Source organism: Cetorhinus maximus, chromosome 12, assembly GCF_964194155.1.
Source record: "Cetorhinus maximus chromosome 12, sCetMax3.hap1.1, whole genome shotgun sequence".
Classification (NCBI taxonomy): Eukaryota; Metazoa; Chordata; class Chondrichthyes; order Lamniformes; family Cetorhinidae; genus Cetorhinus; species Cetorhinus maximus.
The window spans coordinates 63,935,327-63,954,522 of record NC_135890.1 but is presented as its reverse complement, the minus strand read 5'-3'; the positions used below and the strand labels follow the sequence as shown (position 1 = coordinate 63,954,522).

General features: G+C 43.5%; 1 protein-coding gene across 3 annotated transcripts in view; it reads right to left on the bottom strand.

Moving 5' to 3' along the window:
• Positions 1-4,868: 4,868 nt before the first annotated feature.
• The window catches only part of rnf185 (ring finger protein 185), a 31,338-nt gene continuing 17,010 nt past the window's right edge, over positions 4,869-19,196 (bottom strand). For 2 of the 3 annotated variants that reach the window (XM_078553753.1, XM_078553754.1), the window contains 2 exons: positions 10,933-11,050; positions 4,869-6,884 (listed from right to left, as the gene is read on the bottom strand). In XM_078553753.1, coding sequence (XP_078409879.1) covers positions 6,787-6,884; positions 10,933-11,050 — 216 coding nt within the window. In that variant the 3' untranslated portion in view covers positions 4,869-6,786. Of the gene's footprint in view, positions 6,885-7,996; positions 8,986-10,932; positions 11,051-19,196 lie in introns of all 3 variants that reach the window. The other variant, XR_013578164.1, reaches the window with a different exon arrangement.

The following is a 19,196-nucleotide window of genomic DNA, read 5'->3' as shown; positions in this document are numbered from 1 at the left end:
GGGGGGGTTGGTGGAGCCCTCTTGGCTGGAGGTGAGAATGTGGATGGAGCTGAGGGACTGGCTGGCTGAGGGTGTCGGTCACTTGGCAGAGCTCCCTGTGAACCAAAGTAGATATAATTAGTGTATGACAGCAGAGTCAAAAGGAGGAGAGAGAGCACTCACACTTCCATTGAGAGAGGATGGTGTGGAGCAGGATCCTCCCAAGGGTGTTCACCACCGACCTCACCGTCGCCGCAGGCACAGTCCACATCCTCACCAGTCAGCGCGATGGCACACTCCCCAGTGAGATGGGGGCCTTATGTGGACCACTCCAACCCTAGTCTGTGACCCCTCCCTGCTGTTGTGAGCCAGCTTCTCCTGCATGAAAACATATAGTGTGTTTGAGAGCAGGACACGTGGCACTGCATGGAATGTTTGTGCGGTGATCAGAGCCATGGGCAGGATGAGGATGTGAGCTCCAGAGGATATGAGCCTGATGGAGATGTGAGGGCATGTGTCGGTTATTGGCGTTGTCCCTTATGTGAGATCCCTGTGGATGTGTGATGGGTTTGTGAGTATGTGAGTTCAGAGCGATGAGAAGAGTGAGTTACCCTGGCGGAATGGATGAGACCACTAATCCTGTTGTGGCAATGGTTGGCTGTCCTCTTTTGCAAGGCATTGGCACTGATGGATTAGTGAGGTAGCTGCCCCTCCTGCAACCAGAGTGGGGGTAGAGGACATCACAGGCCTCCACGGTGTCTAAAAGGCGCTCAAGGGATGCGTCATTAAACCGGGCGGGGGGGCTGCAGTCTTCTGTGCAGCAGTCCTGGGCTGGAAGCGCTGAGAGGTGTGCGCGCGGCTGCACTTTAAATATGGCACCTGGTGTGAGGAAGCGGCGAGGTGACGGCTTGGTGGGCGAATGAGAGCCCACTGGCCATCAAAACTGCATGCTTCCCAGGAATACATCATTAATGCAGCAGGATTAAGACGATATGGAGTGAGAAACAGCCATTGCGGCCGACGGGTAAAATGTTGTTTTTCCTGCCTGCTAATGCACTTACTGCAAATGTGGGACAATTCCGCCCAAAGTTTTTTTGTTTTTTGTTAAGGTGTCAGATAGTCCAAGGATGAACTGAACCTGCAGCCCAGGGCAGCTTTAAGACTGAGTGAGATCGAAAGTGTGCATGAGGCAGTGCACGGTCTTGAGTATGTATGTTAGGATGTGGCGAGAACAGTGGTTCAAGGAATAGCTGTAATTGTGGGTGGAATTTTAGCTGAAATTCACATGGAATAAGTTGGAGCAGGAAACTGCTAAATATTGAAGCTCAGAGGGACTTGGGTGTACTTGTACAATAAACACAAAGTTAGCAAGAATAAAAACAGAAAATGCTGGAAATATTCAGCAGGTCAGGCAGCATCTGTGGAGAGAGAAGCAGAGTTAATGTTTCAGGCTAATGGCTTTCATCAGAACTGGGAAAAGTTAGAAATGTAATAGGTTTTAAGCAAATGAAAGGGGGTGGTGGTGGAAAACAGGAGAGATTGAATGACAAATATTGGTGGTGCAGTGTCAAAGAGAATGGGACTGGGACAAGTAAAGAAACGGGTCTAGAGGACGTGTGAATGGCAGTATGATGAACAGGCACTGATGGAGGCAAAAAGAGAAAAATCAGATGAAATCCAAAACATGCAAAGTAAAAGGGAACAAAATGGGGTAGAGATTACAATCAATTTACAAACAGCAACGCAGGTGGATAAGGTAGTCAGGAAGGCATATGGCATGCTTGCCTTCATTGGCAGGGGTATTGAGTATAAAAGCTGGGAAGTCATGCTGCAGCTGTATAGAACCTTGGTTAGGCCACACTTGGAATATTGCGTGCAATTCTGGTCGCCACATTACCAGAAGGATATGGAGGCGTTGGAGAGGGTGCAGAGGAGGTTTACCAGGATGCTGCCTGGTCTGGAGGTTATTAGCTATGAGGAGAGGTTGGAGAAACTCAGATTGTTCTCACTAGAGCGACGGAGATTGAGGGGCGACTTGATAGAAGTTTACAAAATTATGAGTGGCATGGACAGAGTAGATAGTCAGAAGCTTTTTCCCAGGGTGGAAGAGTCAATGACTAGGGGACATAGATTTAAGGTGAGAGGAGAAAACTATAGAGGAGATGTGCGGGGCAAGTTTTTTACGCAGAGGGTAGTGAGTGTCTGGAATTCACTTCCAGAGGAGGTGGTGGAAGCAGGTACGATAGTGGTGTTTAAGAGGCAGCTTGACAAATACATGAATAGGATGGGAATAGAGGGATATGGACCCCGGAAGTGCAAAATGTTTTAGTCAACGGGCAATATGATCGGCGCAGGCTTGGAGGGCCGAAGGGCCTGTTCCTGTGCTGTACTTTTCTTTGTTCTTTGTTCAAACTGTTGAACTCATAGTTGAGTCAGGAAAGCTGTTAAAGTGCCTAATTGAAAGATGAGCTGCTTTCCTTCAATATTGCTTTGGGCTTCATTGGAACTCTGTAGGAAGGCAGTGTGAAAGCAAGGTGGAGAATTAAAGTGACAGGCACCTGAAAGCTCAGGGTTATTCTTGTGGAGTGAATGGAGGTTTTTGTAAAGTGTTCTTCTCTGCGTACAGATTGCATAGTGAGTAAATGCAGTATACTAAATACATGTAAATTGCTGTTTCACCTGGAAGGAGTGTATGTGGCCTTGGACAGTGAAGGGAGAGGACGTAAAAGTGCAGGTGTTACATCTCCAGTGGTTGTATGGAAAGTGCCGTGGGAGGGGGATGAGGTGTTGCGGGTGATTAAAGAGGGACCCAGGATGTTGTGGAGGGAATGGTCTCCTCAGAATACTGAAAGGCGAGGGCAGGGGAAAATGTGTTTATTGGTGGCATCTCACTGGAAGCGGTGCAAATGGCAGAGGATGATCTGTTAAACATGGAGATTAATGGGGTGGAAGGTGTAGACAGTGTCCTCGGAGAGAGGGGAAATGGTGAAAGCAGAAGTGAGATGGACAAGGGCGAATTCTCAGTTGAGGAAAAATGAAGTGAAAAATGAACATCAGAGTGAGCATGCAGGTACAGCAAGCAATTAGGAAGGCAAATGGCTTGTTGCACTCCAATCCCTTGCAATAAAGGCCAAAAATAAGGAAGGTTGGCTACAATGTACAGTGCTTTGGTGACACCATACCTGGACTACTGTGCACAATTTTGGTCTACATATCTAAGGGAGGATTTCTGCACATTGGAGGTGGTACAGTGAAGGCCAACTATAGCTTGGTTCCTGGGATGAGGGGGTCATTCTATGATGAGAGGCCGAGTAAATTGGGCCTATGCTCTCTTGAATTTAGAAGGATGAAAGGCGATCTCATTGAAACATACGTGATTCCAAAGGGGCTTACTTGTTTTCCCCTGGCTGAGGAACCTAGAACAAGGGGGCAGTCTCAGGATAAGGGGTCGATTACTTTAGGATTAAGAGGAGAAATTTCTTTACATCTTTGGAATTCTCTACTCCAGAGGGTTGTGGATGCTCCATCATTGAGTACATTCAAGGCTGGGATGCACAGATTTTTGGTCTCAGGAAATTAAGGGAGCAAGTGGGAAAGTGGAGTTTAAGCAAATCAGCCATTACTGCACTGAATAGTGGAGCAGAGTTAAGCGGCCAATTTCTTATGCTCTTCTGTATCATGGAGTGCATGGATTATACATTGTATCATAAAATGGCAGGTGGGTGACAAGATGACACTCGGTTTGATTTCTCACCTGTAAGACCTCAACTCCTCTCCCCGTACTGGAATGAACATACAAATTAGAAGCAGGAATAAGCCACTTGGCCCCTCAAGCCTGCTCCTATCATTCAATAAGATTGTGGCTGATCCGATTATAACCTCAACTCCACATCAACCCCCAATAACCTTTCACCCCCTTGCTGATAGAACCTAACTAGCCCTGCCTTAAAAATATTCAAAGACTCTATCACATTTTGAGGAAGACTCACGACCCTCAAGAGAAAAAAACTCTCATCTTGGTCTCAAATGGGTAACCCCTTAATTTTAAACAGTGACCCCCTAGTTCTAGATTCTCCCACAAGAAGAAGCATCCTCTCCACATCCACCGTCAAGAACTCTCAGGATCTTAAAGGTTTCCATCAAGGCACCTCTTACTCTTCTAAATTCCAGTGGATACTAGCCTAGTCTGTCCAACTTTTCCTCGTAAGACAAGCCGCCCATTCCAGGTATTAGTCTAGTAAACCTTCTCTGAACAGCTTCCAACGCATTTATACCTTTCCTTAAATAAGGAGAGTGGTGCAGTACACAATACTCCAGATGTGGTCTCACCAGTGTCCTGTATAACTGAAGCATAACCCCTCTATTTTTGCATTCAATTCCCCTCGCAATAACCAATAACATTCTATTTACTTGCTGTACCTGCACACTAACCTTTTGCAAATCATGCATTAGGACACCCAGATCCCTTTGAATATCAGAGCTCTGCAATAATAATTTAGATAATATGCTTTTTTATTCTTCCTGCCAAAATGGACAATTTCACATTTGCCCACATTATACTCCATTTGCCAGATCTTTGTCCACTCACTAGCCTAGACTTTGTGCTTAAGTTTGTGGAATGGATTTGAACCTATGACCTTGTACCTCAGAAGTGCCTGGCTGACAAGTACTTTATGCAAATATCAGAACTCAGAATAGCTGAGCTCCCACTTTAAAATGTTCTAGGAGTTTGGTGAATTCCCACAAGACACATTGGATGATTTTGGACAAATTTCCTTTCTCCCCACTGAGAAAGCTTTCAATGAGGGTATGTGAGTGTTCTGATGTTTTTTTCATTTGATCAGTAGTATACAGCCTCATTATTAGTACAAACATATAATGATAAAGAATCAGTTGATCAGTGTACAAGTTTTATTTCACATTAGATACAAATTAGGAAACAGGGTATTAAATTAAAAACGCATTTAGATGTCTATAATAGAAGGCTACCACCCCATATACAACTGATATTCTCTACCATCATTACTAGACTTAGCCTGTCTTCAGCATGAACCCTACACCAGACACTGGAAATGTCAATGAATTTTCAGGAACTCCACTAACCAGTTGAGATGAATGACAGATGGAGCCTCTTCACAAAACAGTTTTTCGCTCTGTGGCCTCACCTCTTCCTTGTCACCCACCTGTTATACTGTTACCTGCTCTTCTCTGTAACCATGAGCCCAGTTCACTTCCACAGATGCCCAGTTTTGTCACTCAGCCAATTCCACCAAGGTTTTAAATTCTCATCTCCTAACTGACAAACACTTTTCCACTACCACCTCCCACAGCCAGTCCCAGGGAGTTTTTGACTGCAGTGAGAGTGTAACAGGATGGGGTCACGAGGCCTCCTGAATGTTCAAAGTGTTTCCCCAGCCTTAACATCTATTTAAATTCAGTTGTCATTTAAACAACACTTACTGAGAGTTTTGAAGATCTCAGTTGGGCTGTAACCTCTTTCCTAATGTTAGATCTGGAGTTACAGGGACAGACTGCTATTAAAACGTGAAAGGAGGCCTCTAACAGGTGAACTTGTAAAAGATATAGAAGAATTATTAACAGTCTGCAAAAGGTGGATCCAGAAAATGACATACTAAATGTAAGGAGTTGAGAGGGTTCAGGTTCCAGCAGGCCTAACCCTCCCAAGCTAATCACAGTATCAGTATTGGGCATCTAGCTGAGAACCTAGTTGATACTTAAGGCAGGTTTATTTACCAACCATCAAAAATCAAGTGCTAAGCACCTCAGTTAAAGGGAACCCCAAAATACAGTCACCAGAGAGGGTAAAATTGTCATTGAAAAACTCCACTGAGACATTCTGGTTCGAACAGTGATAGGCAGAGGGAGAAAATCACCTTTAACAGGTTGACTGATATGGTGACTAACAAGTCTAACTAGCAGTTAAAGACAATGTCCCTTTGCTATTAGTTTTCTTTTAGTGAAATTAAAAAGCAAAGGAACTTGCAGTTATCATCAGGCTCTGTTCAGGAAAAGCTTTTCACAGCTAAGGAATTGCTTTTGAAGTGTAGTCAATGTTATGTCGGGAAACATGACAATGAATACAGGCATAGCAAGATTCCACAAGCTGCAGTGGACATGACAGTTAATCTGATTTTGGCAGTGTTGTTGCCCAGGGCATGCAGAGCTCTTGCTCGTCTTTAAATAGTACCATGGGATCTTTTATATTCACGTGAACAGATGAAAGGGGCCTCAGTACTGCCATACAGTGCCGGCCTTGACTGTATGCTCAAGTCCTCGAGTGGATTTTAATTCTTTTGATTTGGAGGCAAATCAGCTGAGCAAAACTGACAAGTGCAGCTTCAAGGCAGTATTAAATGTCCACTTCAAGGATTATTTGTTCATCCAAGAAACAAGTTCTCTGGCCCTTTCCAAAGTGAAAGTGCAGCAGTGATTTGGATAAAGATATAGGAGATCATCAGAAACTTTCAGCTTGAAGTCAGCATGCATACCATCTGAATATTTCACAAAATACAGACATTTCCACAGAATTACAGCCCAGGAACAGGAACCTTTTAAACAAAGATTACTAGTCCATTCAAGCCAATTCCACATACACGCTGTTTCCATCTTCTCCTTCAATTGGTTAATTCAAAGAATAGTTTCAGTCCCAATTAGATATGTTTTTGTTCTTAGTGTGTATTTGAAGGTAGAAAAACTTGGTGAAAGATTCTAATTTCTCAAAAGAGTTCATCCACCTATACTTCAGATCACACAAAGACCTGGAACAAGGATTGCTTCTGTCTATCCTTATGCAATGAGGAGCCAGAACATAATCACAAGAGCCACAAAGAGGAAAAGGCGAGACAGAAACTGTTCATCCACATATTGCGGTGTTCCAGGGGCTGCTGCAGGGTGAAAGGGCACAAAAAAAAATGTCAGATTCCAGCAGCTGGAGACAGTTCTACATTAATTGAACCCTCCCTCCCTCCATTTTTGCACAGTTGCTTTCCTTGTCTCTTGCTGTGGGCTCTGGCTCCAGGGATACTGGATAACTTCAGTTCCTGCCCTTCCATTCAAGTCCGCATTTAACACCGAAATTATTTAAGTACCAAGGGCTCGGGAATTTTTTGAACCATCAATTTTTTTTCTTTGTACCTTTTGCAGTTATCTGTGACTGTTCTTGATGGAAGCTATATGCCATGTACAGATGGAGCGTGTATCACTCCAAGTTAGAGACCAGATGAAGCACATGGCATCAGAACATAAGGAGTAGGAGGCCATTCAGCCTGTCGAGCCTGCTCTGCCATTCAATACGTTCATGGCTGATCGAACACTTCAATGCCTTTTACCAACACTATCCCCATAACCCTTTACGTTATTGTTAATCAGAAATCTATCAATCTCAAACTTAAACATACTTAATGACTGAGCTTCCACGGCCCTCTGAGGTAGAGAATTCCAAAGATTCACAACCCTCTGAGTAAAGAAATTTCTCCTCACCTCGGCCCTAAGTGGCTTCCCCTTATTTTGAAATTGTGTCCCCTGGTTCTAGACTTCCCAACCAGGGGAAACATCTTACCTGCATCCACCCTGTCTGTTCCTTTAAGTAATTGTAGGTTTCAATTAGATCACCTCTCATTCTTAGAAACTAGAGAGAATACAGGCCCAGTTTCCCCAATCTCTCTTCATAGGACAGACCCACCATCCCTGGAACAAGTCTGATGAACCTTTGTTGCATTCCCTCTATGGCAATAATATCCTTTTACCTCAGTAAGGGGACCAAAACTGCACACAGTACTCCAGGTGCGGTCTAATCAAGCTTCTATACAATTGAAGCAAGACTTCACTATTCCTGTACTCAAATCCTCTTGCGATAAAGGCTAACATTCCATTAGCCTTCCTAATAGCTTGCTGCACCTGCAAGTTAGGCTTCAGTGACTTATGGATGAGGACACCCAGGTCCATTTGTACATCAACACTTTCTAATCTCTTATCGTTTAGGAAATACTCTGCACACCTGTTCCTTCTACCAAAGTGGATAACCTCACATTTTTCCACATTGTATTCCATCTGCCATGTTCTTGCCCACTCACTAAGTCTGTCCAAATCCTCTTGAAGCCACTTTGCATCTTCCTCACGATACACATTTCCGCCTGGCTTTGTGTCATCTGTGAACTTGGAAATATTACATTTGGTCCCCATGTCCAAATCATTGATATATATTGTGAACAGCTGGCGCCCAAGTACTGATCCTTGCGGTACCCCACTAGTCACAGTCTGTCAACGTGAGAATGACCCGTTTATTCCTACTCTGTTTTCTGCCTGTTAACCAATCCTTAACCCATGTCAGTATATTGCCTCCTATCCCATGTGCTTTTATTTTGATAATCAATAGTGGCATAGAGTGACATTATACAGAGGTTAACACAAATAAAACTATGGGTTAGAAAGCTTGACAAAATGCAGGCACAGTGGTCCCCATCTTCTGAAGCACCTGGAAATGGACTTGTAATTTATAGGCAAACATGATGCTTTGTAAAAGCAAAATGCTGTGGATGCTGGAAATCTGAAACAAAAATAAAAATAGCTGGAAAAACTCAGGAGGTCTGACAGCATATGCAGAGAGGAATACAGTTAACGTTGAGTCTGTATGACTCTTCATCTGTAAAATGATTTCTGATTCAAGATCATTATTACGATGATACTGATTACACTTAGAGATCTCTTTATCAAAGAGACCATTACTATAAGGGCAAGCTAAGAGGAGAAAGGGTATAATGGAAACGTTTGTACTGAAACATAAGCTTCAAAGCTACAAAAAATTCTTTGAGATCAAGGTGGGGCATACAGATGGGGTGGGCCAGGTGGGGAAGAGACCAATCTCACAAAATGTTAAACATACAATAAACAATCTGCAACAGCAGGTTGTATAAGGTCACAATCAGGAAAAGATTGGAACCCGAGAACAGACATGGTTTGTTCCAGGCAGAGTCAGAGTCAGTCAGTCTGGAAATTAATTGAATACAAAGAACATCATTAAGACTATTTGAAAAAGCTGGGATAGTAAGGTACAAACTGAGAAAAGCAATGATAGTGCTCTGCAGATGGGCTAAACAAGAAAGCATAATTTACAAGATGACTTAATGGGTTAACATGTTACACTTAAAAGGAAAATAACCAGAATGTTATCATCACAATATCAAGACATTATTAACACCATAATGTTGATGCAATTTAACTGAATTCTCAAAAGGCCTTCAGTAAGGTGCACCATAATGAACTAATTATTAAGGTCAGAGGATATGGAGTTAGGGAACAAGTGGCAGAGCGGATTGCCAGTTGACTTCAAGACTGCAACAAATTATAGGTGGGCTTTAATAAAGTTGCAGAATAGGCAAATAATTGGTAAATTAAGATCAACACAGATAAATGCGAGGTAGTACATTCTAGTAGAAAAATAGGTAGGTGCAAGGTGTACATTTGAAAAGTGTAAGTCTAGTTACATAGAGGGAAAAAGGGATCTCGGAGTATAAATAATCTAATGACTAGAAGTTGCACCACAAGTTAGCAAGGCCATTTAAAAAAAAGCATATCAAACTAGGTTCTATTTCTAGAAGGACAGAATTGAAAACTAGGGAAGTTATGCTAAACCTGCACTGAACACACTGAGTGTACCGCATGCAGCTCTGATCACCACATAAAAAGGAGATAGATGCACTGGAGAGGACACTGAGAAGATTTACAAGGAAATGTGTGGGTATACATATCAGGAAAGGATTGACAGGCTGGGTCTCTTTTCTCTTGAAAAATAAAGGCTGAGGGGTGACCTAATAGAGGCCTTTAAAATTAATAAAGGTTTTGATCGAGTAGTTTCAGAGAGAATGTTTCCTCTTGTGGGGAACAGCAGAACTAAAGATAAGATAGTCACCAAGAAATCCAATAGGGAATTCAGAAGAAACTTCTTTACCTGAAGAATGGTGAGAATGTGGAACTCGCTACCACACGGAGTGGTTGAGGCAAATAGTATAGATGTATTTAAGGGGAAGCTAGACAAGAGTCTGAGGGAGAAGGGAGTAGAGGGTTAGAATGATAGATTTAGATGAGGAAAGATGGGAGAAGGCTCGAGTGGAGCAGAAACCCCAGCATGGACTGGTTGGGCCGAATAGCCTGTTTCTGTGCTGTATGTAATTCATGCAATTCTCTGCATATGTGGTACGTGTGGCTTTGCCCAGCGTGTACAGGTTTTCAAGCTTGTTTAAAGGGATCTAGATACAGGTTATACTGTAAAACAACAATGAGATTTAGCCAACTGGAGGTAAAACCTCAAAATTGCACAGGCTATTAAACAATGGAAAGTATCGTAGTGAACCTGCTCCTGTCCGCACCACACACATTTTCAGCAATGGCCCCAGGATAGCAACCAAGGGCAGAAACCTTAGACACTTGCAAGCTGGTACAGATATGATGGGTTGAATTGCTACCTTTTGTGCTGTATCTTTTTATGAACTGCTACTCCAGCTAAGGCCAGGTCAACAGGCAACAATCAGGTTTGAATGGTTTGCTGGCCAACCACACTATGTTTGCAATTACCCACTCTTTCAAGCAGTTTGATGCTAAGTCTTCAATGCAATTTTTACAATATGCACCAACAGGTTTACAGTGCTGGATACGATATCTGGATATGAATACCACACTATTGTGCTTAAGTTGGAATGTTGGATTAGGCCTTTCCCAGATAGGTGTGCTGTGAAGGCTGCAATGGTACTGCTCTGAATCTTGCTTTGGAATGTAAGAACTGAGCATGTTCATTTGGCTTGCCCAACTCACAAAGCATCACAATCATTTCCACAACACTCACCAATTTTAAAACTAGAAAGCAATTTTATATATATAGCATTGAGTGTGAATAAGATAGAGACTGTGATGGAGAATATGGCGATTTTAATCATGTACCTGGAGGTGGACGGCCATCATTGATGTTAAATGCTGTTGCAAAAATCCCAATTGGAAATGCACCAATCCCAAACGACATCTGGAATCCTCCATCTCCAAATCCAAAACCTTGAAAGCCCTGGGGAGTAAGATGATTGCGGCAGCAATTCAATGAGCAGATTATAAAGAGCAAGTAGAGCACATCTGCTACCAAAAACACTAAAGCCTCCATAAGAGAATAAAACATCCCATAACACATCTCACAATGAAAAACGAGAGCACACGGAACTGGGGGCAACCTATTGACATAGGTAGAGAGCTAGTTAGGAGGTAGGAAATGGAGTAGGGATAATGGGTGTTCAACCTAACTGGTAGGACTTTACACATGGTGTCCTTCAGGGTTCTGTACTGGGGTTCAGCTTTTCACTATATTCAACAATTTCATAGATGAAGGAATGGAGAACCGTATATCCAAGTTTTTTGACAGCACCAAGTTAGGCAACGCAGTAAGGTGGGAGCAGAAAGTTGTAAAGGGTGTGATGTCCCATGTGCTTTTGGGGAAAACCTATATCTTATTTTGGGGTGATGGTCCCTTTAAGAACTAGGGTTTCTCTGAAAGACAATGTGTTGTAAAAAGCAACTTGCTGCCAGTAAATGATCATCTGACCAAGTGCTGCCTGGGAAATAAACAATAGTAAAGCAAAGGGTCAACAAGAAGCTAATTATAAGGGGGAGCAGTTTCTTGGTTGTGGTTCTGTTTTCAAGCAGTTTAGTCTTAGAACAAGCTGGCCACAGGGAACAGCTCTTTCAAGCAAGATTCAGTTGAAATTCTCTGTGCTAGCTAACTGAAGTGTTCTACTAAAAGTGAGTTGAATTTCTGGGATAACCAGGCTGAGTAGGATGACAGAGGACGGGGGGGAGGGTGAGAGAAGGCAGGCAGAGCAAGCAAGAGAGGGCAAGAAGGCAGGAGTGTCAGCCTCTGCAATTGTCCAATAGGTTTGAGGTTCTCTCAGCTTGTTTGGATGAGAGCAGGGACTGCAGGGTGGATGAGCAAACTAACCATGGAACCATGGTACAGGAGGCCATTCAAGCAAAAAGGAATGTACTACCCCCACTAACACTATAACGAGGGGGATTGACACTGTTCTCTGCAGCAAAGAGCGAGAGTTCCACACGGCTGTGTTGCCTGCCTGGTGCCTGGGTTCAGGACATCTGCTCAGGGCTGGAGACGAACTTGCAGTGAGATGGGGAGGATCCAGTTGTCATGGTTCATGTAGGTACCAACGAATAGGTAGAACTAGGAGAGGTGTTCTGCACAGAGTGGGAGAAGTGGGTTCCGGTTTGTGGGGCACTGGCACCAGTACTGGGGGAAGAGGGGGCTGTACCGTTCGGACGGTCTACGCTTGAACTATGCTGGGACCAGTGTTCTTGCAAACCACATAACTGGGGAGGTAGAAAGGGTTTTAAACTAAATAATTGATGCAAGGGATCAAATGTGGAAAGATGTGGTATATCAAAGAGTAGAGGCAAGGTGAGAGAGGAAAATATTAATATGGGAAATGAAGGTCAGAGAATGGCAGGAAAGGACAGAGAAAATGCACCAATAATCAAGACTAGATGTTACAAAGATAATAAAAAGACAAAACTAAGGGCTTTGTATCGCATAGCATTCAGAACAAAGTAAGCAAATTGATAGTGCACATTGAAGCAAACAAATATGATCTGATAGCCTTTACAGAGACGTGGCTGCAGGGTGACAAGGATTGGGTCCTGAATATTGAGGGGTATATGACATTCAAGAAGAATAGGAAGCTAGGTAAAGGTGGAGGGGTAACACTGTTAATCAAGGGTGGCAATTGTGCAATAGTTAGAGATGACCTTGGTTCAGGAGATCAGGGTGTAGAATTGGTTTGGGTGGAGATGTAGGGGAAAGAGGTCACTACTGGGAGTGGTCTCCTAACAGTAACCACAATGTAGGACAAAGCATATGAGAAGAAATATTGGGTGCTTGTGATAAAGGGACAGCAATAATCACGGGTAACTTTAATCTACATATAAATTGGGAAAGTCAGATTTGCCATTGTAGAAGAGGTCATAGAATGTTTTCGAGATAATTGTTTTTTTTTAAAAAAAGAGCAGCACGTTCTGGAATCAACCAGAGAGCGGGTTATATTAGGCTTGGTATTGTGTAATGTGACAGGATTAATTAATGACCTCAGAGTGAAGGCAACCCTAGGTGGCAACGACCACAGTATGACCGAATTTTACATCCAGTTTGAAAGGGAGAAGAGCAGGTCTAAGGCTATTATTTTAAACTTAAATAAGGGTAACTATGTGCGCATGAAAGCTGAGCTAGCTGAAGCAAACAGGGATACAAGGCTAGGGGATAGATCGATAGGTAAGCAGTGGCAGAGATTTAAGGGGCTATTTCAGAACACTCAGAATAAGTATATTCCTACTATATAGAAAATTTCTAAAGGGACAACCCACCATCCGTGGTTAACTAAAGAAATTAAGGAAATCATCAAACTTAAGGAAAAAGCATATAACTGCGCAAAGATGAGTGGCAGGTCAGGTGACTGGTCAGTATATAAAGAATGGTAGAGAATGACTAAAAGGTTAATGAGGAGTAAGAAATTAGAGTATGAGAGGAACCTAGCTAGACATGTAAAAACAGATAGCAAAAGTTTGTACAGATATTTAAAAAGGAAAAGAGTAAGTAAAATGAGTTAAAAGCAAAATACTGCGGATGCTGGAAATCTGAAACAAAAGCAAAAATACCTGGAAAAACTCAGCGGGTCTGGCAGCATCTGCGGAGTTAACTTTTCGAGTCCGTATGACTCTTCATCAGAACTAAAGAAAAATAGAAATGAGGTGGAATATAAGCTGGTTGAGGGGGGTGGGACAGGTAGAGCTGGATAGAGGGCCAGTGATAGGTGGAGGCAAAGAAGAGATTGCCAAAGATATCATAGACAAAAGGTCAAAGGGGTGTTGACGGTGGTGATATTAGCTAAAGGATGTGCTAATGGTGACATTAAGGGTAGAAAACAGGACGAGTAAGTGACAGATGGCCCTAGTAGGGATGGGGTAAGGGGAAGGGATCAAAATAGGCTAAAAGGTGGAGATAAAACAATGGATGGAAATAAATTTAAAAATAATAGAAATAGGTGGGAAAAGAAAAGTATATTAAATAAATATATAAATTAGAAAAAAGGAGGATCGGAAAGGGGGTGGGGATGGAGGAGAGAGTTCATGATCTGAAGTTGTTGAACTCAATATTAAGTCCGGAAGGCTGTAAAGTGCCTAATCGGAAGATGAGGTGCTGTTCCTCCAGTTTGCGTTAAGCTTCACTGGAACATTGCAGCAGGCCAAGGACGGACATGTGGGCACGAGAGCAGGGTGGTGTGTTGAAATGGCAAGCGACAGGGAGGTCTGGATCATGCTTGCGGACAGACTGAAGGTGTTCCGCAAAGCGGTCACCCAGTCTGCGTTTGGTCTCTCAATTGTAGGGGAGACCGCATTGGGAGCAGCGAATGCAGTAGACTAAATTGAGGGAAGTGAAGTAAAGTAAGTGTTGGTCTTCGAGAGAGTGGCATTGTGGAGTTAATAGTAGATAGTAAGGAAATGACAGATAAAATGAACAAATATTTTGCTTCTGTCTTCACTATAGAAGATACAAAAAAAATTCCAATAATAGCTGTAAATCAGGAGGTGGAAGGGAGAGATGAACTTGGTGAAATTACAATCACTAATGAAGCAGCACTGAGCAAACTGATGAAGCTACGGGCTGACAAGTCTCCGGTTTGCGATAGACTTCATTCTACCTTCTTAAAAGAGGTAGCTAATGAGGTCATAGGTGTTTTCCAAAATTCCCTAGATTCTGGAAAGGTTCCATCAGACTGGCAAGTAGCAAATATAACCCCTCTATTCAAGAAGGGTGGGGGGGGCATAAAACAGGAAACTATGGGCCAGTCTGCTTGATGTCTGTCGTGGGGAAGGTGTTAGAATTGATCATTAAAGAGGTTATAGCTGGGCACTTAGAAAAACACAATGTAATCGGGAAGAGTCAGCATGGTTTTGTGAAACGGAAATCATGTTTAACCAATTTATTGGAGTTTTTGAAGGAGTAACATGCACTGTGGATAAAGGGGAACCTGGAGACGTACTGTACTTGGATTTCCAGAAGACATTGATAAGGTGCCACATTGAAGGTTATTACGGAAAATAAAAGCGCACGGTGTAGGGGGTAACATATTAGCATGGATAGAAGATTGGCTGGCTGGCAGAAAGCAGAGAGTACCCATAAATGGGTCTTTTTCTGATTGACAGGATGTGACAAGTGGAGTCCTGCAGGGGCCTGTACTGGGGCCTCAACTTTTTAAGATTTACATCAATGACTTAGATGAGGGGAGTGAAGACATGGTAGCTAAATTTGCAGATGGCACAAAAATAGGTAGGAAAGTCTGTTGTGAAGAAAACACACGGAGTTTGCAGACAAATATAGACAGGTTGAGCGAGTGGGCAAAAATCTGGCAGATGGAGGATAATGTGGGAAAATGTGAAGTTGTTCACTTCGGCAGGAAGAATAAAAAAGCAGCCTATTACTTAAATGGAGAATGACTACAAAATTCCAAGGTGCAGAAGGATCTAGGTGTTCTAGTGCACGAGTCACAAAAAGTTAGTATGCAGGTACAGCACATAATCAAGAAGGCTAATGGAATAGTGTGCTTTATTATGAGAGGAATTGAACATAAAAGTAAGGATATTATGCTTCAGTTATTAATGGCATTGGTGAGACAGCACCTTGAATACTGTGTGCAGTTTTGGTCTCCTTATTTAAGGAAGGATGTAAATGCATTGGAGGCGGTTCAGAGGAGGTTTACTAGATTGATACCTGGAATGAGTGGGTTGTCTTATGGGGAAAGGTTGGACAGGCTGGGCTAGTTTCCACTGGAGTTTAGAAGAGTGAGGGGTGACATAATTGAAAGATAAGATCCTGAATGGTCTTGACAAGGTGGACATGGAAAGGGTGTTTCCTCTTGTGGGTGAGTCCAGAACTAAGGGGAACTGTTTTAAAATTAGCGGTCACTCCGTTAGGACAGAGGTGAAGAGAAATTTTTTCTCTCAAAGGGTTGTGCGACTTTGGAACACTCTGCCTCAGAAGGCAGCGGAAGATGGTTCATTGAACATTCTTAAGGGAGAGGTAGATTGATTCACTTGCTTATTAAAAATCTACGGTTAAGGTTATTGGGGGTGAATGGGAATGAGTTATTGCAAACACAAACAGATCAGTCATGATATTAACGAATGGCGGAGCTGACTCTAAGGGCTGAAATGCCTACTTCTGCTCCTGTTTATTATATTTGTAAGTATGTATGAGAGGGGCGAGGAATGCCGGGGAGGGTCAGTAACAGTGAGATAGTGCAGCGGAGGCATTAACAGTGAGAGAGTGAGAGAGGAGCAGCAGGGCCATTAACAGTGAGGGAGGAGCAGCGCAGCATTTACAGTGAGGGAGTGAGGAAGGAGCAACGCAGCATTTACAGTGAGGGAGTGAGGAAGGAGCAGTGCAGCATTTACAGTGAGGGAGTGAGGAAGGAGCAGCGCAGCATTTACAGTGAGGGAGTGAGAGAGGAGCAGCAGGGTCATTGGCAATGAGAGAGGAGCAGCGAGGCCATTAACAGTGAGGGAGTGAGAGAGGAGCATCGGGGCCATTAACAGTGAGGGAGTGAGAGAGGAGCAGTGGGGTCATTAACAGTGAAAGTGTGAGAGAGGAGCAGCAGGGCCATTAACAGTGAGAGAACAAGAGGAGTAGCAGGGCCATTAACAGTGAGGGAGTGAGCGAGGAGCAGCAGGGCCATTAACAGTGAGGGAGTAAGAGAGGAGCAGCAGGGCCATTAAAACAGTCAGGGAGTGAGAGAGGAGCAGTGGGGCCATTAACAGTGAAAGTGTGAGAGAGGAGCAGCAGGGCCATTAACAGTGAAAGAACAAGAGGAGTAGCGGGGCCATTAACAATGAGGCAGTGAGAGGGGAGCATTGGGGCCATTAACAGTGAGAGAGTGAGAGGCACGCAGCGGGGCACTAACAGTTAGAGTGAGAGAGAGGAGCAGCGTGGCTATAAGCAGTAAGAGAGTGAGAGAATTGAGTGACAGTTAATGTTCCAGCGAGAGCCACGGTTTGAAAAAAAAAAACTGGCAGGAGGACCGGGTGAGAGGTAATTAACATTTTATTGCGTTTACTTAACTTCTAATTTTCGGCCGTAGATAAATAATTCAAGGCATGGCAGGGCATCTCACATCCGTCAAGTGCACATCCTGTACCATGTGGGGAGTCCAGGACAGTATCCAGTCCTGGACAACTACATTTGCAGAAAGTGCCACCAAATTGAAAAACTCGAGCACCATATCTTGGAACTCGAGCAGCAGCTGGTGTAAATGAGGAGCATTCGCGAGTATGAGAGCTATGTGGATAGCACACTTTAGTAGGTGGTCACCACACAGTTTAAGAAAGTGCAGGCAGAGGGGGACTAGGTGGCCACCAGACAGTCAAGAAAGGCAAGGCAAGTAGTGCAGCAGACCCCTGAGGACATCCCACTTCCTAACAGGTACTCAGTTCTGAGTACCAATGGGGCAGCGGGTTCCTCTGGAGAGAGCAGCGACAGTCATTACCAGAGCACCATGGGTGGCTCAGCTGTGTATGGAGGGAGGAGAAAAGATAAGAGAGCAATAGTGGTAGGGGATTCTATAGTTAGGGGAACAGACAGGCGCTTCTGTGGTTGCAGATCTGATTCCAGGATGGTATGTTGCCTCCCTGGTGCAAGGACCATGGATATCATTGAGCAGCTTCAGATCACTCTGGAGGGTGAGGGTGCACAGTCAGAGGTCGTAGTTCACATTGGTACCGACGATATAGGTAGAAAAAGGGATGAGGTCCTGCAGGCTGAGTTTAGGGAATTTGGAAAGAGATTACCAAGCAGGGCTTCAAAGGTAGTAATCTCTAGATAATGAGTATAGAATTAGGTGAATGAGTGGCTGGAGAGATGATGCAGGAGAGAGGGGCTTCATGATTTCTGGGGCATTGGGATTGGTTCTGGGGGAAGGTGGGATCTGGTCGAGCTGGACGGTCTACACCCGAACAGGACCGGGACAAATATTCTCGCAGGGAGATTAGCGAGTATTGTTGGGGAGGGTTTAAACTAGATTGGCGAGGGGATGGGAACCTAAGGGCAGATTCAGATAGGACAAACACAGCACAGGGAGCAGGTGATAGAAAATTAGCAAATGGCTTTGAAAGACAGAAGCAGCATACATTAAAAAGTGCACACTGCAGGAATTTGGCATTGTTAAATGGTATGTATTTAAATGCAAGGAACATAGCAAACAAAACCGATGAGCTGAGGGCATAGATAGATACGTGGCAGCATGATATAATTACTAAACCTGGCTTAAAGAGGGGCAAAAAGTGCAGCTCAACGGCCCTGGATATAGGGTCTTCAGGCAGGATAGGGAGGGGGATAAAGAAAGATGGGTATGTCGCATTATTGGTTAATCAATTACAGCTGTGAGGAGGGATGATATACCAAATGAATCATATGGGTTGAGCTCAAAAATAAAAGGGGCAGCCACACTACTCGGGGTGTACTATAAACCCCTAAATAGTGAGAGGGAGATAGAAGTGCAAATATGTAGGCACATTTCGGAGTGCAAAAACAACAGGGCAATAATAGTTGGGGACTTCAATTACCCTAATATCAACTGGGATACGAACAGTGTGAAAGGCACAGAGGGCATAAAATTGTTGAACCGCTTTCAAGAGAACTTTTTTTTAGCTAGCACGCAACAAACCCAATGAGAGGGAGCGCAATTCTAGATTTAGTCTCAGGAAATGAAGCTGGGCAAGTGGATGAAGTAGCAGTGGGTGACCATTTTGGAGAGAGTGACCACAATACACTTAGATTTAGAAGCATTCTAGAAAAGGATAAAGATAGAACAGGAGTAAGAGTTCTAAATTGGGGAAAGGCAAATTTTACAAAGCTGAGAAGTGATCTGGCGAAAGTGGACTGGTTACAGCTACTTGGGAGGCAAATTAGTGACAGACCAGTGGGGGGGTGTTCAAAAGCGAATTCTACAGGCACAGTGTAGATGTGTCCCCACAAAGAAAAAGGATGGTTATGCCAAATCTAGAGCACCCTGGTTATCTAGAAGCATACAGGGTAAGATAAAACAGAAAAAGAAAGCTTATGACAGTCACAAAAAGCTTAATACATTAGAAAGCCTACAGGAGTATAG